The sequence below is a fragment of the Lepisosteus oculatus genome, chromosome 6, assembly GCF_040954835.1.
Source record: "Lepisosteus oculatus isolate fLepOcu1 chromosome 6, fLepOcu1.hap2, whole genome shotgun sequence".
NCBI lineage: Eukaryota > Metazoa > Chordata > Actinopteri > Semionotiformes > Lepisosteidae > Lepisosteus > Lepisosteus oculatus.
The window spans coordinates 25,831,829-25,856,468 of NC_090701.1; the positions used below are offsets into that span (position 1 = coordinate 25,831,829).

General features: G+C 38.4%; 1 protein-coding gene across 1 annotated transcript; it reads left to right on the forward strand.

Annotated features, from left to right (window-relative positions):
- Positions 1 to 27: 27 nt before the first annotated feature.
- LOC102695735 (cyclic nucleotide gated channel subunit beta 3) lies at positions 28 to 23,935 on the forward strand. Its single transcript, XM_006634331.3, has 18 exons — positions 28 to 215; positions 1,308 to 1,374; positions 4,657 to 4,771; positions 7,955 to 8,115; positions 9,210 to 9,410; positions 9,772 to 9,980; positions 10,565 to 10,615; positions 11,727 to 11,813; positions 12,261 to 12,325; positions 12,997 to 13,119; positions 15,601 to 15,742; positions 16,043 to 16,202; positions 16,492 to 16,589; positions 17,530 to 17,613; positions 19,317 to 19,435; positions 21,780 to 21,926; positions 22,017 to 22,167; positions 22,538 to 23,935. Exons 1-17 carry the CDS (start codon positions 72 to 74, stop codon positions 22,159 to 22,161), a joined length of 2,118 nt encoding a protein of 705 aa, XP_006634394.1. The 5' UTR covers positions 28 to 71; the 3' UTR covers positions 22,162 to 22,167; positions 22,538 to 23,935.
- The last annotated feature ends 705 nt before the right edge of the window (positions 23,936 to 24,640 follow it).

The following is a 24,640-nucleotide window of genomic DNA, read 5'->3' on the forward strand; positions in this document are numbered from 1 at the left end:
GGCTCTGGTGGCAATTGCTTCAGACAGTGCGGGGGATAAACATCTTCTCCAACCTCCATTCACTGCCAAACATGTTCAATAAACTAAAATCAGGCCTTGGAAAAGTAATTCCGCAGAAGTCTGAAGTCACAAAGAACCCAGAAGACTTGACTCAACCTGCTGCCTCTGTAGCCCCAGCACCTCCATCCACAGCAAATGCCAAGCCAGAAGCCCAGGTAAGTCATAACCTGTTTCACCTGTACTGCCCTGCTGAGATGCCAGACTTCACTGTTCATGTTATAGAATACCGTACTAGAGCATGTCAAAAAAATACAGAATAAGCAAAATAATTATAAAAATTTAAATTACACAGGATTTTCTAAAGGTTCTGCTCCAAAATAAAATCCATAGTTAGATATTTGTTTTTGTTTCAGAGATCAAGCCAGTTACAAAGGAAAACACAATGCATTCCAGTCTTCATTGGTTTGCAACTCTGGTCGGTAAACATACTATACTGTAACTTGCTTTAACCACTGGAACATTCCTACAAAAAACAGAAACATTCCAGTGGTAAATGTTGATAATGCTGTGCTAATAAGAACACAAAAACTGTCCTGCTAACTTTTATTTATAATTTTAATTAATTTAATTCACACACAGATATATATATACGGGGTGTGGATTGTTTACAATGGGTGTGATACTGAGTTCCAGGGCATCTTTTTTACAAGAAAATATCATTTTCAGGGAACAAGAGGGTTTGCTATTAATATTCGTTCATTGTATACATTAATCATCCATGTAATGTCAGTCTATGAATACATAGTATGCAGGGGCAAACAATGCTTGCATCCTGTTATTGAAACAATGTTATTTAATAGTGTATTCCTGCAATTGTATTGTTTGTCAGTGGTGCCTCATCTAAGATTATTAAACACCATTTATCTTATCAAGTTGTAGTTAATTACTTAATTGTGTAGATACCCAAGAGGACATCTTTATCCTGGAAGCACTCAGAAAAATGGCAGAAATTAAGGTTAATGCTTCATGGAGTGTGGAGGAGATCTGGAAGACAGCAGGGAGTTTGGGGAATAAGGTGTGGTGGGACTTTATTCATATCTAGTCTACTGATTTTTGTCCTTTCCACTGACCTGATTTCCCCAACATTAACATGAAGCAAAATATCCAGGAGGAAAGATTGAGGAATATGAGAACAGAACTGCCCTAATATTTATTGTTTTTGTTTGCACATCTGCAATGAAGAAAAAAGTTTGGTGATAAAGGACGTTATTTGTATGAGACGATGGTGTTGGGTTTTTTTTCTGAAGGAGCAGAAGCCCAAAGAAAATCAAAATGCTGCCACAAAAGAGGCGGACCCCAAGTCAGCTCCCTGTGGTGAGTAAGACAGGTGGCAGTTATTTCATCAACTTTCCTAGCACTCTGTGCTTGCAACAGCTTTACAGTCCCCGTGACCCATTAAAAACCACCTACATTATTTGTTGGTAGGTCATAACATTTGGCATGGATTACAGACACCAGTATCTTCTGGCTATTTGTTAAATATTTTTTAGGCTTTTAATAAACAATAATAAAAGTTTTATAGATCCATTTAAAATTTATGATTGCTAGAAGCATGCACAATAAGAGTAAATTTGCACAGTAATGAACAGATGTTTACACACTTTGTAGATGAAAATTCCACCATTTCAAAGACAAATTAGGTGACATTGTATTAGAATTGTCCAATACACCATAGGACTTTCTTTAGAATAAGTAGAATTGTGGTCACCACATTACAGAAAAGATATTGCTGATCTGTAACCTGTCCAGAGATTAGCAACCTGGATACCTTCCAGGGTTGAAGGGAATATCTTACATTCTCAGGGGTAGAGGAACTGAAATGTTTTAGTCTTTAACAGAGACTACAAGGGGACCTGATCCAAGTACAGCTATTCCTCAAAAAACATCCACAATCTTAAAAATGATTTATTTTTGTATTCTCCAACAATTAAAAGATTCTCGCTGTCTGCGTAAAAACACAGAACACATGCACCACAGAAACACGTGAATGCTCATTGACCACAATTGTCCAAAAACCAATGACACAAAGTCTAGAATCACTGCTCTCCTGAAACAGCTTTGGTCGATCACGTGACATGTCTCCTTCTGCCACAGAGAAAAAACTCTGAATTGTCTTTCAGTGGTCTTGGGCATCTTCTTCAGTCCAGGCCATCCTGAACAATGCTCTCCACTATGCTCCCTCTACCCTGTTTTGTCCCTCACAAAATCAATAAAGTATCTATCTATGTCCAATAGCAGGTTGGGGGGAGAAGACAGTGTGGGAGCCCTGAGCTGTCCACCTTCTCTATGTTGTCCAATGGTACAGTCTTATCCCCCCAAATACGTCTCTGCCTATTCTGTTCTTTTTAGTCCTCCTGAGACTTTTATAGCCCATTCCTACCACGGCTCAGGACCCATTATGGAGGGAAAGGTAGAAGTGTCTTTGTGATGTTGTGATGTTCTTGGTCACTGCCTAATTAATGAACTGTTTGCCAAAGGCCAGGGATCGTGGAGCCCTGGCTCTCCTTTGATGTCTACCTACCCCACCAAACACCTCAACATGCCCTCCCTTTCTGAGAAGCAATTGAGTCTGAGTCTTTAATCGCAGTGTCTGTGCTAGAAGGACCTTTGATTGGTGGGAAGCTCAAAGAAGAAAGAAAGACATACACCCCCTGTTAGAGATACTGGCCATTACTGTATATGCAAACCTAAAGTCAACATAGTCCCCAATGGCCAGAAACTTGAAATATTAAGCATATAGACAATGGTGAACGAATCTGACTGGGTCAGTGAGGTTCGTAAAATTATCAGTCTATATTTTTTTTCATTCTTTGTTTTCATATTATAAAATTTAGATTTTTATTTAAATTAGAGCATCTTGTGAAGCGTAACTTTTTTTAAGGAATCGTACCAATGCATACACATGTAAAACCAGTCATTCATGTATTTAAATATATAGTACATTCATGCTAATAAAATATTAACACATACATGTGTGCATGCTAAAACATATTTGGACACATGCAAACACATACTGTACTTGAAAAAAACTATAATAATAATAATAATATATATGAAATCTCAGCCAAGAATGCCAGTCTTGCCTTTTCATTTATTTTTAATTAGAAAATCATCAATCCATTAAATATTTTCACATAAAGTACAGACATGTGGTGTTATATGAGGGATTACTGTACTCAGAATACTTAATGGTATTAACAGAGCCAGCCTGGCACACTTTTTCTTGATCAACAGGGAATCAAAATCCAGAACGCAAAAATGGTAGCTTTGGATTAGTGAATTTAAAATTGAGAACAGGAATCACTTTTGTTTTAGTTTTAAACAGAGAAGATTGCAAGGGGACATTATACATCTATTCAAAGCCCTCAAAGGCACTGACAAAGTCAATCCAGTGAACTTCTACAGAGTGAACAGAGAAACACAAACAAGGAGGAACAACATGGAAGTTCAATGAAGAAGTGGAGGCACTTTTTAACCAGAGGGTTGTGGGAGTGTAGAACAAGATACTTTGCCATGTTGTTGAAACTTCTTTCAAGAAACAGCTGGTTGAGATCCTTCAGTCAATTATACTAGCAACCAAGTGCACTAGAAGGACTAAACTGTTTGTAACCTTATGTTTACTAAGCTCATGTTAATATAAAGGGGCTCCCAAGAGTCAGCCTAAACGTAATAAAAGCATCTAGTTAAAATGAAGACCAAACAGGAAGGGCGATATTTCTGTACCTCCTCTTGTGATCTTTATGTGGCAACAGGAGTGGTTGTGCAAGTGCAGAGAGATTGAGCATCTACTCCACCTGTAATTGGCACAGTGCGGCATATCTGTAGAGGCCTGTGCTGCACCCCAGGCCACGCTACCCTGTTCACACTGGAAGCCTGTCTTTTTCCAGAACAGATATCATACTTTAAGAATAAGTAAAAAGTCTGGGTACACTGTTTTTCAAGATACATTTAAATAAAACCAGTATCATAGTGGAAATATCAAAGTTGTTTTTGTCATTTTGGTATTTTTAGCCTTGTTTCTTTTCTTGAAAAAGAAACCAACGCTGACAGCCCACACATGTCAGATTTAGATTCTCCAAGAAAGGAAAGAAAAAAGAATGACTTGACTCACAACAAATAGAACAATCAGATCGTGTCAGTTATTGCAAAAAAGAAACAATAAACTCTTTTTTATTAATTGCCTGCTTACGTTATTATCTTTTCAGTCACCTTCAATTCATATTGTATTATAATATATGCAATATCCTGAAATAAATTATAGCCTGAGTGGGAGTTTTTTGTGAAGTCATTGTGAGTCACTCCTGGGCTCCTTGTAAAAACACCTCCACTTTCTTTTCTTTTTTTGTGTGGGGGAAAAATGCTCACTATCCTCATCCCCTCTCTGCTGTTATTAGATTCAGATTATTAATTATTAATCTTATTAACAATTGGTGATTTCAAAATGGGGGTCAAAAGCAAACATAAGTGTCAATTCTCACTTTAATATACTGTACTGCTCTCTTTCTGCTCCCTTAAAGGATGCACAGTCCCCCTGTAGTCTGGGAGATCTGCTTGGCAATTAAACAGGTTCTTATTCTTAACTTTGTTGCTCTACAGCCCCAGCTCCAGCCCCACAGGCCCCACCTTCTGAGCCCCCCCAAAAAGCCAAAGATGTCCTGAATTCGGAAAGGAAGGCAGAAGATCTTGCCGACAGCCCAGGCGATCCAGCTTGGTAAGATGGCAGAAGGACCAGGGAGGTAGTCACTGAAACTTATGCAGATTAAAAAAGAAGTACCTGTTTTCTTTATGAAGGTTTGTTTTAGCTTTGTTTAGTTTTTGCCACAGTGCATTTTTTTCTGATAGATATTGTTTATTAAAACACATTAATCAGATGTATTATTGTTCCAAACCGAAATATGCCAGACAAGGCAGTTGAAATACTGTACTGTATGTCCTAAGATTATGCCATTGCCCAACGACAGAGACTCTTCAGATCCTACTACACATTTGAATCCCTGTGCTAAATGGTGGGTTTCTACTTGATAGGAAGGAAGAAGCCTCTGGCAAAGACATCTCAATCTAAGTACTGGGTATGTGCTTTGTGATGGTGAGCCAAGTTGAAATTTCCAATATTTGAAAAGTTTTCTCAATATATACAGCTCACCCGTGTCGTCTACACAGCAGACAGTGCAGGGAGCATTTAATGGCCTATCGTTACAGACCTTATTAAAAAGCACAGTTAATTCATGGCAATGCTCAAGCTGCTGATGTCTGAGGAGAAGGCTGTTAACCGCTCATTGTGGAGGAGAATGTGCAGGAACCCTGCAGTCGTTCAGAGGAAAGCAATTTTAAGCAACATAAAGACAGTTGCACCTTTCAATGGAGTCAATCACAAATCACAAAACTTCATAAAGAGATAAATTAAAAGGTAAAAAATGGTTTGGTCATCTGTCACCAGTATTTATGAGTATGGCAAGAATAAGGCATCTCTGGTCCTCAAGAGCCCTAATTTAATTAATCACCTGTTTTCCAAGTTAAGTTTTTTAGTTTTTCAAAACCTTCAGGTGTGAAATACATATCTGAGGCCAAACAAGCATGGCTGTGTGCTGTATTTGCTACCTGATGCCATGGTTCCCACTGTGCTCCACACTATTCTCCATACCCACGGTGTAGAGTGAGGTGGACACCATTCCATACCACAGGAAGTGACAGAGTTAGAAGAAGTGATCATGATGATGTTTATGCATGTAATTCTCAAGTGGTACAAGGATAACTGGAAATTAATTTATGTATATTGCTTCATGCGTCATGCTTATTGGGACCCTCCATCAACTTTGTAAAGCCAATCCTGTAACTCTAACTGTAGATGGTTCTGTACTGCTTCAACCAGCAGCCATATCACCCTGCAACTCACAACTGGCAACCCACTGAAGCTAAGCAGGTGTGAGCCTGTTCAGTACCTGGATGTGAGACCTCCTGGGAAAAACTAAGGTTGCTGCTGGAAGAGGTGTTAGTGGGGCCAGCAGGGGGCGGTCACCCTGCAGTCCATGTGGGTCCTAATGCCCCAGTATAGTGACGGGGACACTATACTGTAAACAGGCGCCGTCCTTCGGATGAGACGTAAAACCGAGGTCCCGACTCTCTGTGGTCATTAAAAATCCCAGGGTGTTTCTCAAAAAGAGTAGGGGTGTAACCCCGGCATCCTGGCCAAATTTCCCATTGGCCCTTACCAATCATGACCTCCTAATAATCCCCCTCTATGAATTGGCTACATTACTCTGCTCTCCTCCCCACTGATATCTGATGTGTGGTGAGCGTTCTGGCGCACTATGGCTGCTGTCGCATCATCCAGGTGGATGCTGCACATTGGTGGTGGTGGAAGGGAGTCCCCATTACCTGTAAAAGCGCTTTGAGTGGAGTGTCCAGAAAAGTGCTATATAAGTGTAAGCGATCATTATTATTATTATTACTTGAGCTTTAGTCTAAATTGAAAAACCTTGGGGTGATATTCGATTCTGGCTTAACATTCGACCCACATGTGCAGCATATTGTCAAAACATATTTTTTTCACGTCAGAAATATCACTAGACTAGGCCCTATGCTATCACTAACTGTTGCTGAAAAGCTGATCAAACAAATTTGTGTTATCTCGAATTGACCACTGTAATGCTCTACTTGCTGGGGTATCTAAATCTACTTTGAACAAACTGCAGTATGTTATGTCCAAAATTCAGCAGCCAGAATCCTGACCAGGTCTAATGCAAGTGATCACATTACTCCTATCCTGGAGTCCTTGCACTGGCTTCCTGTCAAATTCCGTGCGGACTTTAAAATCCTCATGCTCACCTATAAGGCTCTGCATGGCTTGGCACCCCAGTACCTGTCTGAATTATTATCGCCCTTCTCCCCCCTGCTTCCTGTCAGAGGTTGGGGCAAGTAAGGCAACTTGACTCCAAAAAGGAGCTGAAAGGAGATTAAGGGATTTTCTGTATTCCTAAATTAAGAGGATCATGGGAGCTACTTTGGCTGGAGCACTAAAAACAACTACAGGCAGATACTTAAGTTGTAATGCAGAGAAAGTTTTTATTCTTATATAATATGGATTTTAATTATTTCACCATTTGTATCTGTGGGTAATCTGGTAATCCTGTGCAAACACCTAGGAATGCTATCATTCCACATGTGAGATGCTATAAAAATAAGGAAGAGTTCAGTACTGTAGATACCATAAAGGAGTTTAATCTGTATTCCAAGTACTGTACCTATAGACTCTAAATGCAATGAAACCTACCTGACATGTAGTGGGATACTGTGAGACACACCGAATGAACTGTTTTCTTTATCAACAGATAAGAGGAATGCAATAATGTCTTTTAAATGTCACTGTTAAAGCTTTTTTTTTTATTTTACACAGAACACAGAAAGATTTCAGTCACCTTATCCTGGAATCTAAAGTACAATAGAGCAAAGTTAGTTCAAGTCATTCTTCATTGTAAATATTCATTCAGTCATTAATAGTTATGCAACCCTCAGATCTAAATTCTCAGAAATGCTCAGATTATTCTTTATTTTTAATTTATGTTTCTTGGGCATCATGTAATTTACACTCTTTTAAATATATGTGGTCTAATCAACCTTACCCTGTTAACAACATAAAAACAAGTCTTCCAACAGTTGATCAAAAGGCTTCACAACACAGAGAGAAAGTGTGCTTGTGAGGATGCCAGAAAATGAGATTAAATCAAGCACATTTAATAAGACAAGTCTTGAAAAAGTCATTAAGTAGCTTGAAACCCACAGATGTCACTTTAGGGCTTCAAATATTGTTCATAACAGGTATATACAGATAAAACAACACATTTGCCTTTTGCTATTGGCCTGATTTTCTCTTTATTGCTGTTCTCTGTATTGCTAGTCAGGAAGAGGTTGGTCCTGCCTCGGTTCCCATCATCATCAACAAGTACACCGACGATCATCTCCGTGACCTGGTGAAACGGCTGAAGGAAAGAACAGCACTGTACAGGGAGAAAATCACAGATAAGAACGCCTCCTCTCCTGAACCCAGTCCCCCTCCCTGTAAGCCTCCTTCATACAAAACACAGTACAGGGAGTAGTATTTGGAAATCAGACTCTTTGTTAAAGTAACTGCAGTAGAGTATAAGATGTTTACTAGTATTCTGTCTTCTACTCAGTTTATACATGTCTAATATCAAAATATCAGACTAAAATGATCAGTTTCTCCTAAAGTAATGATAAGCACTAAGTAATAAATAGTTTAAGGTAAAATAATATAGCCTTTATTACCACTTTCTGGCAAGGACTATTTAGTAAACTAAAAGAACAACTTGAAATTTAAATACAGGTTGACAATATTTATTACACTTAATAAACTACTAGACAGCTTGTTTTAGATAATTATCTTTGTTTATGTGATTGGTGTCTGTAGAGGAATGTAATCCTATGTTTTTGTCATATATGTCTCCAAAAAAAGTCTATAACTGATTAGATTTATGGAGTGAATTCAGTTTGCCCAGCTGGTTATATAATATTATGAACCTTTTTTAATCTTACTTCTTCTCACAAGCAGAATCAACGCACCATACAGTACACACACAATACATACCAAGAATTAAACAGCTTTAAAGTATTCTTCATTTTATCCTTAAAGAGGTTGTGTTCTCATTGCATTGAAATAATGTTTAAAGTTTTACCCACACTGAAAATCCACAGAAAAAAAAACAGAACCTCACTCATTACAAAATACAATCTTGGATCTTCTCTACTAATTTTGAGTGCTCAACTCTTTTTCTTACAATAGATTATATTTCTTTTTGTTTATATGCAAATATATGTAATTTAATATTTTGCAAATGGGTTACACAATGTAAGGCAGTTAGGGCTGTTGCCTCACCAATGCCGGGTCCTGAGTTCAGTTCTGGGTTAGTGTGCTTTCTCTGTGGAGTCTGCATGTTCTCCATAATCCCTGTCCATGGGGGTTTTCTCTGAATGCTCTCACCTTCCGAAGATGCATGTTTGTAGCCTTGGGAAGAGCAGGCATCGCATCCAGGATGCAGTTGTACCTTGTGCTCTGTATCTGCTACGTTACAACAAAAAAACTATAGGGAATGGAAGAATGGATTAAAAAAAAATAATCTACTCCTTTTTTTAAGCTCCACTCAAAAAGCCCCCTCCGAAAAAGGAGGAAAAGAAGGATGAAAAGAAAGACGAGAAGAAGGAAGAGGCTCAAGTGGAAGAAGCCAAGCCAGACGAGGAGCACTACTGCAACATGCTGTGCTGTAAATTCAAAACCAAGGCCCTGAAGGACAAGCTGAAGAAGTGTAAGCTGCCAGAGAGTTTGGATGAGTTCACAGGTAAATCTGTCTCTTTCAACGAACATCATTCAAGGTTATGGGTGTCTTTTTAAGAGCATGCAGTTGCTTCAGAATACAGGTATTAATATTTATTAGTCTTGTACTTTCTTTGTGTGTGAGAGGCAAAAACGTCATACAATCTCAGATTTGTTTCTGCTTCCAGTGTGATGATAAAATGGCAAAAGACCACTAATATTCCATTTCTACAGCATCTTATACAAATACTGCAAATCAGAAACTGTTAAATTAAAATGGTAAATTAAAATAGATATTGTTAGTGACATTTTTTGTAGCCGATAATTTTAATAATGATTATAACAATAGATTTTGCAAGAAATCATCTTGTTTGTCTTTTTCTCAGACCGCAGGTACATCTTTTGGCTGTTTATAGTGAGCTTGGCATTCAACTACAACTGCTGGTTCATCCCAGCTCGTATGGCCTTCCCCTGCCACACAGCAAAGAGCATCCCCTACTGGATCTTCTTCGACACGCTGTCTGACATAATTTACATCGTGGACACGCTGGTGTTCCAGACGCGCATACAATTTGTCCGAGGTGGTGATATCATTGTAAGTCCCAAATGAACTTAATAAAGCACTATTTATATAAATTGATTTGACAGAATTTATAATAGAGATAAAATTATGTAATATTAATATGTTTCTTGTCCTTAAAAAAACATACCTATAGCAATTCCTACTTCTAACAAGAGCAACTGAAGATGTGTATATACAGTAATATGTTTCCATATACAGTATCTGTTATCATTGTTTGCACTGCAATATTCCAATTTGGTTTTGAATTCCAAATGACATACTGTATTATATCAAAAAAATAATCATACGCAGTAGCAGTGTTTGTGCCTCCTTCATCTTGGGCTTGGTGTCACATTCAGGTTTTCTGTGTCAAGGCTACTCATCGTAATAAGGCAGGGAAAGGCAGCTTCTGACTGGCCAAGCAGCATCAGTAACAGGTTGATTGTGCAACCTATCCATAAATGTGAGAAATGTGAAAGGTGATATCATTTGCATAAAGGATTATAACTGATAGCAACAGCATGCCTTACACGACAGCTTGGAGCACCTGCTGAATATGTTGCTAATTAGTGCATCACATTCAATCAACTTTTTCCATTTATTTCACTTTCTTCCAGTATGATAGAAAGGAAATCAAGAAGCATTACAGAGAGTCTGCAAGATATAGAGTAAGTAGGCTGCAAAATTACATATATATATACACATATACTGTATAAAGGTGTGGGTTATTGCAATTCTAATATAATATAAATAGAGTTCCATTTTAAATAATTTCATTATACTTTATCTACCATTATAGATTATAGTTCTCAGAGGCCCACAAAATTATGAAAACAAAAGGTCCCTGCTATGCTTGCTTTTTTGCATATTTTCAATATTCTTCACTTACAATATTTAACTTTAAGTTTGAAATGTACTCCAATTAAATTCAATTCAATTTATTGTTATATAGCGCCTTTCACAACAAGGTTGCCCCAAGGCGCTTAAAAATGCAATTGATGATACATTTTGTCAATACAGAACATTCCTGATGTGTGTGTTTGACTGTGGGAATTTGAACAAGTCAGATTCCTTATTGGAGCCAGTCCTGTTTCCTTTTAGTAAATATCTTGAAGTATTTTATTGAGGCTGCTGTTTACATTCCATTCCAAATACATAACATAAATTACACAACAAAAATTACTTGTCAGAAAAATGCATGAGTATCCTTTGTTTTATGATTTTCTCAAGAACTTAAATTCACCTTTAATCCACCTGCAACCACCGGAGCACTGTTGGATGGAATATTGATTTTTCTTCAGAATAACAATACTGATACAGCAATTTGATTACTAAAACCACTACTATTACCATTACTATACTAGCAATGTTCACAGCAATAAAGTACAAGACATTGATGCAATATGAGCAGAATAAAAAGAAAACTGACTATTGAGCACAGGCAATTATTGGTAGAAAGTGACTGACACTGCAGTAGGAAAATACATGTGATTGTGAAGACAGTATGTTCCCTCAGGAGCCAGTCACAATATTCAAGCAAGTAAAACAGAGAGGGATTTATGGTGGCTGCTACCAGTCCAGCTTCTTTTTAAGAATTTTTGTGTGTGTGTGACAATAGGATCTCCATTCTCTGCCTCATTCAAGATTCAATCACAATTGCGGGAGAATTCTACACTCTCTAGGTTTCTAGGGAATTGCATCACCATAACAGACTCAATGAGCTCTGTTATGTGTGTGTAATATAATGAAGTGGTCACAATCTTTCTGTTCTCCACACAGATTGACCTTATCAGTGTGTTGCCCATTGACCTGCTGTGCTTTCGTTTTGGATTTAAGTCAGTATTTAGAATAAATCGTTTCATGAAGGTAATTATGGGTATTTCTTTCGCCAAAAACAAAGTATTGATAGAACTGTATGTGATATTGTTGCTGCTAATTATATAAAAGGGAACTTAGAATATACCACTCAAAGAAAATGGTAACACATTCTGTAAATACAGTAGCATGCACATAATTTCCTAGTTTATTTATGGTGTGTGCAAAATAGTTTTCTTTTACTGAGGTAAAAGATTGTGTTCAATCTTTGTGTTCAATGTAGCTGGATTGTGTTCAAACACAAATAAATCCAGTACTGGCATTCACGTGACTATTAGTGCTATTTCATTAAATATTGAACAGTCATTATGAGAGTTAGAGTTCAGATCTAATGGCTATCATACTTTTATGTAAGATACTGTAAATGCAACAGACAATAGAAAAATGATACAGCTTCTATGTTTCAATATAATATGAGGTTTCTTTTTTTCTTTGTAGCGTGAGTCATTCTTTGACTTTAATGATCGCTTGGAAGGTATCATGAGTAAAGCCTATATTTACAGGTATGTAAAAAACAGAAAATAAATTAGCCTCACATGTTAATTGGTTATTTCTGAGACTTTTCTATAAACGCCCTTACAAAACTTCACACATAGATCTGAGCCTTATGGCCACACTGATAGGAGTACCTTGAATTCTTCAGTTATTAATAGATCAAAACATCCATTGAATAGAAACAAAGAAATTATAATACAGTAGTATCTTGCACCCCTTCTTCCCCTGCCTCCACCAGCTTTTGGTGGGTAGTGGCACCACTCTGGCCCGTGCTCAAGGTTTTCCACCGATCAGGCAAGTGAAACACCAGGATGATTTGAGCGTTTACAGGGCTACTTCCAATGCAGTTTCACTGACCCAAATTCCCCTTAAGGCAGTTTCTTTAACTCAAGATACACACTTGAGTGTTTCTTTCATACTGCCTGTCTGCTAGAGCTTAACAGCTCATGAAGAGTAAAGACTTTCCCAACAGTTCATATGCACATTTGAGTCTGTTCTTCATGCCATGAGTGTCTTCTGTGAAGACAAAGATGGTGCTTCTGGATGCAACTGTTTGATTATAATCACCAGCATCATTGCAACAACTGCACTACAAGTTGTATTGTAACTGCAGTGGTTGGCCTGTACAAAATCAACTGTTCTACAGCCTGTAACAAGATTCTTTTCCTGGGTTTTCCAGAGTGATACGCACCACAGGCTACCTGCTCTACATCCTGCACCTTAATGCCTGTTTATACTACTATGCTTCAGACTATGAAGGTATTGGATCCACCAAGTGGGTTTACGATGGCGAAGGCAATGCGTACGTACTGTAGGTCCTTTCCTTTTTATGATGTAGCATTCCAAGAAGCTCATCATGAGTACTCAGTACTCACTGATGTTTCAGAAGATGCTGCTTTTGGTAAATGCTGGAGTGGTATGCTGTGTCCTTCATCTACCTCACTGATGAGTGATGCAGTATTTCATAATTTTACTTTACAGAGTGACAAACTGCATCACTTGCACAATGCCTTTTTTTCCTAATTAATCTGCAACACCAAAAGCATTTTTATGCTACATCTGAAGCACTGTTTTTGGTTCCTAAGGAGCAAAATTATTTTACCCCAAATAAACAATCCAAGGGAAATATTGATATTGACAAAAGCAAGAACAAAGATTACTCTTTTCAGAATGACACCACCATGTGTTATTATGTTTAGAACCTAAGTTTTAAAACATAAGCAGTTACAAATGTATTTCTACAGTAGTTCAGCTGTTTTTTGAAGCAAGCCAGGGTATCAGCAACAACAACATGCATGAGTAGATTGTTCCATGCTCCCATGCTCCTTGTTTCTACACTCTGGTGGATGTTGTCACAAAAAGAGGACAATTTCACTTTCAATATTATAACATCTTCCCCACAACGCAGCACTGTTCATTGTTTTGGATCTCTTCATGTTTTTTACACACGGCAAAATGTGCAAAAACATTCTGTATTCAGAAAGGAAAAGTTTTGAAGTCAGCACTGAAAAGCTATTTTTTCTACAGCTTGGACGGAAGCAACAAAAACTGTCCGGTAGGTCCTACAGGGGACAAGGTTACCTAATGGGTTACATGCAGCACCCAGAATACAGTACACTTTGAAGAGAGCAGGTTAAATGAGGCCACATCCCAGATAACCTAGAGAGCATCAGCTAGAGCATATTCCAGGATTTGAAGAGCAAAAGAAAAGTCTTGCCAAACCTTAATTTCTCAGCATGACATACATGAAGATACACTAGATGACTATTATAATGGTATCATGGTCATAGATCAAACTGCAGTGAATCGGGAGGTTCTTCTCAGCACTTCCTGTCCTTCATGGGGGCTGGGAGTCCAACATCTTGGCTGGAGACACAGTTTTTTAAGTCCCAAAAGTGATCAAAACTAATAATACTAGATTCAATATTTCTTAGCCATTTTTATGAATCAGCAGCATTGCATTGACACAGCTTTCAATTTAAAATTTTCTTATATTTTTTGGGGGGGTTGCACAGGATTGGGTGAATTCGTACCAGAGAGAAAATATTTTCTATTTTGAATGATTTTTAGCCTTTTCTTCCTCCCCTCTTGTAGTTACCTGAGCTGCTTCCTCTATGCTGAGAAAGCCCTGTTGATGATTGCGGAGCTTCCCTTCCCAACCACCCTGTTTGAACAAATGTTTCAGATGACAAACTATTTTTTGGGTGCATTCTTTCTTTCAACATTTCTTGGCCAGGTAGAACTTTTTCACCATTTTACCTTTTTTTTTTCTGTTTTGCACAATAGTTCAGGATGGACCAGAAAGACAACAGAACCAGTATGTCCAGTATATATCAACACAATATACTGTATATACTGTATTATACATTATATATACAGTAGATACAGTATTTATGTTTTAAAGTTGAAAAACAGTGACAACAGTATACATGTGTAGGAATATTGCAGAGCTGCAGGAGATAAGAAAAGTGATGACAACTCAAGTTTTTGGACTTGAAGTTATCATTTTGAAGGAGCCCTGAAGCTTTTCCTTTTTCCATAAGCTCAGTAAATCAGCTTTGCTTCAGATGAAGTCACCGTATTATACTAGCAGATTTTCTTGGAAGACTTCAATCTTTCTCAGTTTGACCAATGCTTTTTCAGGTGTCTGGAAGTTTTGGGCCACATTTTTTACTGGACGTTTTGTTTTCTCTTCTTTTTTGAAGCCAATCCATTGATGTGCCCTCAATTTCCTTTATTTTTTATTCAATTCCATATTTAATCAAAAATCAGCAGACTATTAATCTTAAATTCTTCCAAACATTTTGCTTTCCTCTTAACTCCTTTTGACTTTTGAATTTTGGTGTCTTTGGAATGTTTTTGAAGAATAGACTAATAGAATACAATAAAGTGCATTTACATAACATCACTGAAGCTGACTTTACGAAATGATTTTATTGTATTAATCAAAAATGTTCAGATTAGCCTGGTAAGATGCAATAGTTTACTTTGATGCATTGCTCTATTGAGCCCTAATGTTAATATCTAGGCAAGCAAGTTATAAAACAGTATCTGAGAATGATATTTTAAAACAAAGTAACATCTTGTAGTTACAGTCATTACCAGGCGATAATTTTCAAGACAGGTTCCAAATTAATTTTATAGTTCAGTCTTTTGTGCCTTTTGTACTCTGTGACTACAGCAGAGGTTCCCAGTCTTAGAAGCAAGGACTCTAGGAGTTAGTTCTATGTTTTGGGTTGTCTCTACTGTATGTGGTAGTCCTCTGAACTCTGCCCTTCCGCAGGTACCTGCGCTGTTACTATTGGGCAGTGCGTACCCTCATCACCATTGGGGGCCTACCGGAGCCAGTCACAGTATTTGAGATCGTGTTTCAGTTGTTGAACTATTTCACAGGTGTCTTTGTGTTCTCCAGCTTGATTGGGCAGGTAAAACTGAGAGAGATGAATGTTGGTTACTGCCAGTGCATTCATTGGGAAAACTTCTGGTTTTAGACTAGCTCACTTTCTTGTGTCTGCATGCATGTCCCTGTGTGTGTATGGCTCTGTAGGTTGGATCTACTATATAGAATATCTTATTTGCAAGTACATTACGGCAAAGACAATTATGAATGAGCTTGCAAAGACAGACCCTAATCTGTGATTTTGACCACAGTCTTCCCTGCAATACTAAAATGAGTACTGGACTACCACTTTCCATGTATCTAAGTACTGTTTTTATTTATTTAGATGAGAGATGTCATTGGAGCTGCCACAGCAGGTCAGACATATTTCCGAGCCTCTATGGATAGCACTGTGGCCTATATGAACACCTACAATATTCCCAAGCTGGTTCAGAACAGAGTTCGCACCTGGTACAACTACACTTGGGCATCCCAGGGCATGCTGGGTAAGTACATGGAATTTATTGTGCTGTCGTTGTGTTTATTGTACAGTTTAATAAAGGAAAAGCATCAAAATTATTTCAGAAAACTATCTCAACCTAAGCCATAAAAGGAAAGACCTACAGTATAGTTCTTTTAACCAACTTTAAGGCCGTTTCTTTGTTGTTGATACAGGATCACTAACAGATTCTTTTTATTTCCTTCTTTAATGGGGCCAGATGTAGTGATTCTCCTGATATACAGTGAGGACTGGTGTAGTTCTGTACTCAAAGCACATTTCGCATTTTTTGTCAGATGAGTCGGAGTTGCTGGAGCAGATGCCGATGACAATGAGGACAGCTATTGCCGTAGATGTGAACTTCAACAGCGTCAGCAAGATCGAGCTTTTCAAGGTGAGCGCTTAGTTTGTGACATGGGGGTGTATGTATGCCTCCTGAGAGGAAGTCATTCTGTTCTGCAACTAGAAATGCACAGTTCTGCTTTTGGAATGTAGATTCAATGATAACAGATCTCTGTTTTCAATCTAATTGGAAATCTGATGGATGGAGGGAAAAAATAGAAGAAAGAACGTATTATTGCATAGCTCCAACTTTTAACAGTGAATATCTTTCATTTATATCGCTATATAGAAGACAAGTTAAAAATAACTTCAAATTCAAATCAAATCCAAGTCCAGAGACAGTGTGGTCTTCTGAGACTGGAACTGTATATGCCGGATACATTTCTTTGAAATTCCACCCTTAATCTTTCTCTAGCTTGAGTTTCCGGACCACATTCCATGTGGCACAAGATAACCAAACTATGTGAGCCCAGAGGTTGCAAATCACTTCATTACTACAACATGTTTTTTCCACTCTACCATCTCATGTTCCTGTAGCCGTGCTGCCCTCTGCTGACTGATGGCTGTTCAATACGAAAACATGTTGTCAGAGTCTGGATTCACTTTCTAGATGGATTCCAGTGCCTCGGCAATCATCTGTACACATGCACAGAACATACTTTATCTGATGTAACAATGTAACAGAAACACTCTGTTCTGTGTCATCTCTTTTTACTCAAAGCCCCTGTTTCTCTACTACATTGTAATAGTTATATTGCACGAGCCGTGGGACTGTATTCATAAAATGTTTACACTGTCTTAGTTTTACCATTTTTTAAATTAACAATGCAGACTCCTCATGTTACAAAATAAAAGTAAAATGACATTAAAATATCCATTACTAACTCTCAAATTTGTATTACCTGCAAGTTTATCTGCTGGAATTTCATCATGCTCTGCAGACAGTAACAACTTGCAGACTGACAATCTGTCACTGTATGTGCTTGACTCAGGGATGTGATAACCAGATGATTGTGGACATGCTACTCCGGCTGAAATCCATTGTGTATTTACCAGGAGACTATGTCTGCAAAAAGGTAAGGACAAGTAGCAAGTGCAGCAATATCTCTGAGCGTAACCATCTTTTCGGCAGTCCTGTCAGAGAAAATCTTTCTTATAGCTAAGTCCCAAGGTACCTGATGGCTCTTAACAGTGATTGAGTCTTCTAAGTTAAATAATAGAAAAGCTGATGTGAACTAAGAGTGGAACAATGGGATATTATACCAGTTTCTCTAAAGGTTTGTGTGTGAGGACAGTACATTACACTGCACAGCCTAACTGTACATAGGTTCATATCTACTTCAAGAAATGAACCAGCTGATCCCCTTTAAAGATGGTATTGAAACAGGTGGCTGAGCACAGCCATGCTTACTCTTGTCCTAATCTCTCAGTCCCTGAGTATGCAGCTCTTTCAGGCGAAGCTCAGTGTGCAGGAGGAATCATGATGGTATATGAAAGCCTGCTGTCTGATTGAGAAAATAAACTCAAATTTCTAAATCATACACAAGGACACAATTTAAATTAAAAGAATTCAGAACCTAAGACCACAGAACTCCTTTAAAAAAATCACTTTTAAAAAATCCTTTTAAATTCACTTGGAACTGCAACAAATTTGCCCTGACACATTACTGAGCAGAAACAGAATAGGTAACCTTAACATTCGACACCTACAGTAAAAAGGTGATGAGAAAGGGTCTGCTGTGAAAGGCAAGTTGTATGTGTGGCCAAATGCAGGAATGAATACAAGCTGTCCTATACAGCTGCAAAATTACCAAGCTAACCATGGAACTGTATAACTGCAACGTGTGATTAGCTGGTTGCACATGCTGTCTGAGATGCTCCATGTCATGTCAGCCCATCTCTGAGATATTCAAAAGAGCTCGAGTCGGGTGAATAGAGTATCCACAACATAACTGGCACCTTCTCATCTGGCTAGAAAGCTGCTGTCACTTGAGCAGCATGTGTGCTTCTGCTGGAATGTTGTTGAATTAGGATGGGCCCACAGGAAAGGTGGCAGCTGAGTCCTCGGTCTCGATCAATGCAGTGCTGTTCAGTCAGGTTGCCATCAATCACTCCTGAAGGAGTTTTGTAGTATCATGACATTCCTGCCTAGATCATCACACTTCAAACTCCTTATCAGTTCTGCATGTCTGTGTCACACTCACTGACATCCATCAGACATTTATCTGGTGCAGATGGCACAGTCTGTTTTTATCTTTCTTGATTATTTTCACCTGGTTATTTACAGGTAATGCAATGGTGACAGTCATTCTAGTCAGTATATTCATGAATGACAAATAAAAACATACACGAAGAGAGCAATAATGTCCTTTGGATGCTTAATATACAATAAGCATTATAATACTTTTACATTATATGTATTTTATTATAAAATATATAATAAAGGGTAACCAATGTAGCAGTATTATACAGTTTAAACAAACAGGAAAACAACACAAGTAATTTACAACCCCTGCTTCTTTACATCAAATTATTTTTATGACATTAATATCACTGAAATGTTCACCTGTATTTCATAGTAAAGGATGTTTGTACAGTACATGCAATGACCCACATAGTCCGTTGTTTTCAGTGTGAACTTTAAGTGATTTTCTATGCCTTTAGCCATCTGTAATTTAGTTCCTGCAGGGCACTTTGAGTTCTTAATAAAGCTGATATGTTTGATTAAACAACTTCTTACTAATTGCCTATGTTTTCCCTCTTGTGCGCCTGTTCTCAGGGAGAAATCGGCCGGGAGATGTATATCATCAAGCAGGGGGAGGTCCAGGTGTTGGGGGGCCCAGATGGCACCAAAGTCCTGGTCACACTGAGGGCCGGGGCTGTGTTTGGAGAGATCAGGTAGTTCTGCCCTCCCCACCGCCAGCTTCCCAGGGATGACTCTAGCTAGTACATACAGTAGGCACAGCTCCAGCTGTTGTTGGAAAGAATCCAGCAAGTTCACTAGGGCTGGTTAAATCAACAGATGAACACATCTGAATAGTGTGAAAATGATCCAGTTACAGTAGTGATGAGCTCAAATGGGGCATTAGATCAAAACGCCACCATGAACATTCAATCAATATCCAAATCTGTAAACCTTCTTTTTGATAAAAACATATATTCTCAAGAAGGTAGTTTACTTCTTCTTTCATTATTCTTCTTTTTGTAACACGATAGGCATTTTGTTTTATAGGTTTAGCACCATTAACGTCAATATCGTGGTTTAACACATTAGTCTGAGTGGGAATATCACCAAATAATGTTGGAAACTGACTAATTAAATTAATGATATCTTCACTTTGTGAATCTGACACCTTCGACATGTTTACATGGCACACTCGAGTCTGTCTCTTGCGGTCAGGAGTTCAAGTAATAACAGTAGGTATGAAGCCTTCTCTGTACACACAGCAGCCCTCCAGGATTGGTGTTGTATACCAGTTGTCCAGAATAGCTTGGTAAGAATGTTCTTACAAGCATCCATTCATCCACTCTTCAACTGTGTCTTCCAATTCAGGGTCACAGGGGAGCAGGAGCTCAGCTGGCAAGCCATAGGCGCAAGGCAGGATACACCCCTGATGGGACACTAGTTCATCACAAGCAGACAGACACGCACACACACCTGGGCCAATTTTCACAGAACTCAATTAACCTTCCAGTATGTCTTTGGACTGTGGGCGAAACTGGAGCACCCAGAGGAAACCAACACGAATATGGGGAGAAATATAAACTTCACACAGATAGCATCCTAGTAATTGAACCCAAGGCCCCAGCACTGTGATGCAGCAATGCTAACCACTGAGCCATCGTGCTACCCTCTAATATAAATGTCACTAGAGTTCACTTGTTCTTATAAACATCCCCTGGTTTAACTTGGGAAATGGAAAGTTGTCTCTGTCAATTTTTTTTGACCGATGGTAACTCTTTGTATAAGCTCAAAAATATTCTTTTGTATCAAGGCATGGAATAGTGGTCTGGGCTCTGGAAGTGTTACCAGGGTCACACGTTCAAGTCCATCCAGCTGTATGAATGAGTACCATCATTGCTGGGATGTTATACTACAATGGATATGAATACAGCACTCTCAGATTTTGTAAAGCCACAGAAACAAAGATATGTGCCAGTTATAGTGAAGTTACAGACTCATTAAGCCATTTAACCTTCCTTAATTCAACAGCACCATCTCACCCATTTGCCTCAGACACAGTCCACACCAGCACACAGCAACATTCAATCATGTGAAATGTACTCATTGGTCAGCCATTGATCCAGCTTTGTCTGTACTGTTGACCTTTATGTTACTACAGACTGTCCATCCATTATCATCACTGCAGACTAGGCTTTAGAGAAAGAAGAACTATTATTTTCCATCAAGGTGATGAGTTTTCCACCAGGGTTAATATTCACACAGTATACAGTACAACATGACGTTTCTCAGGATAGTTAATAAAATTTATGTCCGTTCAATAAAATGTCACTACACCTGCTACAAAAAGCATGTTGAAATTTTCCATAAATAACTGTGAACTTGTTGCATTTTTAAGTGATAGCCTTCATTTTATGCTGAGAATATGAATAGTGATCTTTCCATATAGTCTATATATTATAAAGCTTTACCAAAGAAAGTTTTAACGTTATATAAGTTGTTAACTTTACCACTTACAGTATGTGTTAAAACATGTCTTATATCAGATTATGTGTACATCTCAGAAATTCTAAATACATACTTAAAGTTTCTTACAAAACAACATAAAATGTAGTTCTAACCATGTATGGCAATACTTGTCCTTTGCATGTGCGTATACAGACACTTACACACACTTATATACATATCCAGCTATCCGTTTTTCAATTGCTTCTTCCAATTCATTGGAGCTATCCAGGCAAGCAACAGGTATGCAGTATGTCATGGTACTCCCTGGAAGCCAATCTATCTGCAAAGTAGACAGACACAAACACTCTCACCAGGACCGCTTTACCCAGAAGCCAATTAACCTAAAGTACCTAAAGTATGTTTTTGGACTGTAGGAGGAAACTCATGCACACAGGAGGAAAACATACAAACTGTATGCAGATAGCACCCCAGGTCCCAGATTGAACCCAGGGCCCCAGTGCTAACCACTTCACCAGTGTGCCACACTTCCTCCCACTTACACACATATTTTGAAGAGACAGCAGGAATGACACTCTAGGCTTCCTTTTGCAGCCTGCTGGCAGCCAGCGGGGGAAACAGAAGAACAGCCAATGTTGTTGCCCATGGCTTCGCCAACCTCTTCATCCTGGATAAGAAGGAGCTCAACGACATCCTGGTGCACTATCCTGATTCTCAGAGGCTTCTGTCAAAGAAGGGCAGGTAATTCTGCAAAATTAATCCCTCTTTTCCTCCAGCATCAGGTTTGTCTCAATACTAAATGCTGTGAGAATAAGATTTTTTTTTTTCTAGAAAACTGATGAAGGACAAGGGGAAAAAGGGGGGTCCGCCAGAGGAGAAAAAGAAAGGACTGGCCTTGTTCGACAAAAGGGCTGAGACCCCAAAATTGTTCCGCGCTTTACTATTAATCAAAGGAAAAGGAGGCCTCTTCAGCTAGCTGAAGGTAAGGGAACAACAAAAGGAGACTGATTCTTTGGCACTACAACTTAATTTGTCTTTATGAAGCTTTTCCTCCCATTGGTATGTCCTTGTTCTCACATTGACATCTGTAACCATCCTGTTAACCTTCTACATGTAGACATTCATGTAGACATGTTTGGCCTGAAATGCATAACTGCATGAATGAAGGGGAACTTGTGTTAAGAAAATCAGTTCTACTGTCCTTCCACACTTGGACAATGAAGGAGATTGTGACAAATGTCAATATGGTTTTATTGGCAACTGTTATTTTTGAATCAGCAGTCAAGACTTGTAAAACTCATGAGGAGAAAAAATGTTAACATCCTAGGAAAACATCTTTATTTTTTTTCTAGACTGAAGCCTGAAAGGCCCAAACACTTCGTCTTCCTGTGATGTGTCTACAGGTTCTCCGGTCAACCTGTCTTTGCAGCTTTTTATTGTTTTGTTTTTTCTTTAGGCTTGTACCATAGTAAAAAGTCATCAGTCTGCAGATATTTTCCAGCCTTTTCTCCTTTACAGCATCTTCCAACTTTTGGAAGTAAAGGGAATTTCAAAGCAAAATAAGCTCAGGCCACTGTGTTTAGTGCCATAGAGTACACTGTTATTGGATATTAGCTTTTCTGGCTTGGATGAGTTGAAATAGGATCATGATTAAATGCCCCATATTTCTGAAAAACTTTCAGACATGACAGGCTTTAAACACAGACATTGAAATGAAAAATATTCAATGCCCAAACTGTGTATTAAACTTTCACTTGAGTGAAATTAAACAGGAATAGGGCAACAAACACATATAACATGACTGTACTGTATGAAGTCATTTTTTAAAATAAATAATATTAATAAATAATATGTTTTAGTTCAGTCTCCATTATTTAAAGAGAAAGAAATTGAAAATGAGAAACATTAATGTCCGTCAACAAGGCGGGAGGTCTGAGTGTCAGAAAGCTGATCTGTACTATCAGTCAGACACAGGTTCTAAGAGATCACTTGGGGAATCATATGGAAGAGAAGTGAGCTGAATCACAGGGGCGATGAATGTCCTTATCCTTTCTCAAAACACAGATTGTTGCATTGACTTGTTCTGAACATTCCTACAAGCTGCGCTACCTCATCTCTGTCTGCACCAAGGCCTGCTGGCTGCACGGTCTCTTTCCAGCACAGGTTTTAGAAAGCAGAAAACATGTTCATCCAAATTCCAAGATTTTCAGGTGCTGCTGTCTGATCTCCAAGATCAGGATAGTAAAGCCTTACTCTCTTTTTGGGAGGTGGAGTATTACTGTTATTAATTTTCACTCTCTTGTTAACATCTCTTGATAACAAAATGTATGTCCATATTTGAGTTCATGTGTTAGGATTTTTTTAGTTTCATAGATGTGAACAAGCAAATTCTTCCAAATGATTAAGATAGCATATAGAAATTAGTTTCCAATTAAAACAGAAACCTATTTCGAAGCAATGCTTTGTGTCTTGGGGTTGCTTATCCAGTTACAACTTAGCATTGCTGGCCTCTGCTGAAAACGTTTGTCTGCAATGTCTCCACCATTCTGGGGATTTATGGTGGATTTAATGTTCTTCCACTGCTGCAGTATCCTCAGGATCTGGATTCCAGCTAGTCACCTGATGTACTGGTCCCGAGGGCAAGTTTAGTTTTAAAGCTTCGCAGCCACTTCAGTTCAATACCAGTCTGCAAAGCACAGGGCACTCTGTACACATTACTGATGAACTGCAGAGGTGGACAAAATAATGGAAATACCAGGCAATATATATATAATAATATAAGGAGTTTGCTCTTTGGCTTCAGAACACCTTCAGTCCTTTTGGAGTACTGGTACACAAGTTTTGAACTGTTTCTAGTGGGATACTGAGCCATTCTTAAAGAAAAAAGCATCCAGTGCTTGAGAGATGAAGGAGGTGGAAATCTACTCTTCATTCTACATCCCAGAACTTCCCATGAAGGTAATGACGTTTAGATCTGGTAATTTGGGAGGCCTTGGAAGGTGTTTTAATTCACCCTGGTGTTCATGAAACCACTCTTGATTCTGTTAAACAGTATGTTTGGGGGGGTGATTATCTTGGAATATGGGAACATTTTAAAGAAACAATGTTTGCACCATTGGTACACCTGGTTGCCTAAATTGGCTTCATATTCATAGCCATAAGCTATAATTATCCCATGCAGAGTAATAGTGATGATTAATTAATAATAATCAATGATGCAACCAGATGGGTGCCCATATGATAATAGATCCACTACCATGTTTAACAGCTGGGAAAAGGTGTGGTTTGAAGGCTTCCACTGGCTCTCTCCAATCATTAACCCAACTGTATGAAGGAAAAAGAGTAAAAGACCATTTTCATCAGACCATTTTACATTCTTCCACTCACAAGTACAGGATTTGTGCTCATTACACCAGATTTTGCATTGATATGCATTCCCCTGGATTACAAGTGGT

Coding starts and splice junctions, on each gene's coding strand:
- LOC102695735 (XM_006634331.3), top strand. CDS start 72: ATGTTCAATAAACTAAAATCAGGCCTTGGAAAAGTAATTCCGCAGAAG. Junction 11,814..12,260: donor GAATAAATCGTTTCATGAAG/GTAATTATGGGT, acceptor TTTTCTTTGTAG/CGTGAGTCATTCTTTGACTT. Junction 17,614..19,316: donor GAGACTATGTCTGCAAAAAG/GTAAGGACAAGT, acceptor GCCTGTTCTCAG/GGAGAAATCGGCCGGGAGAT.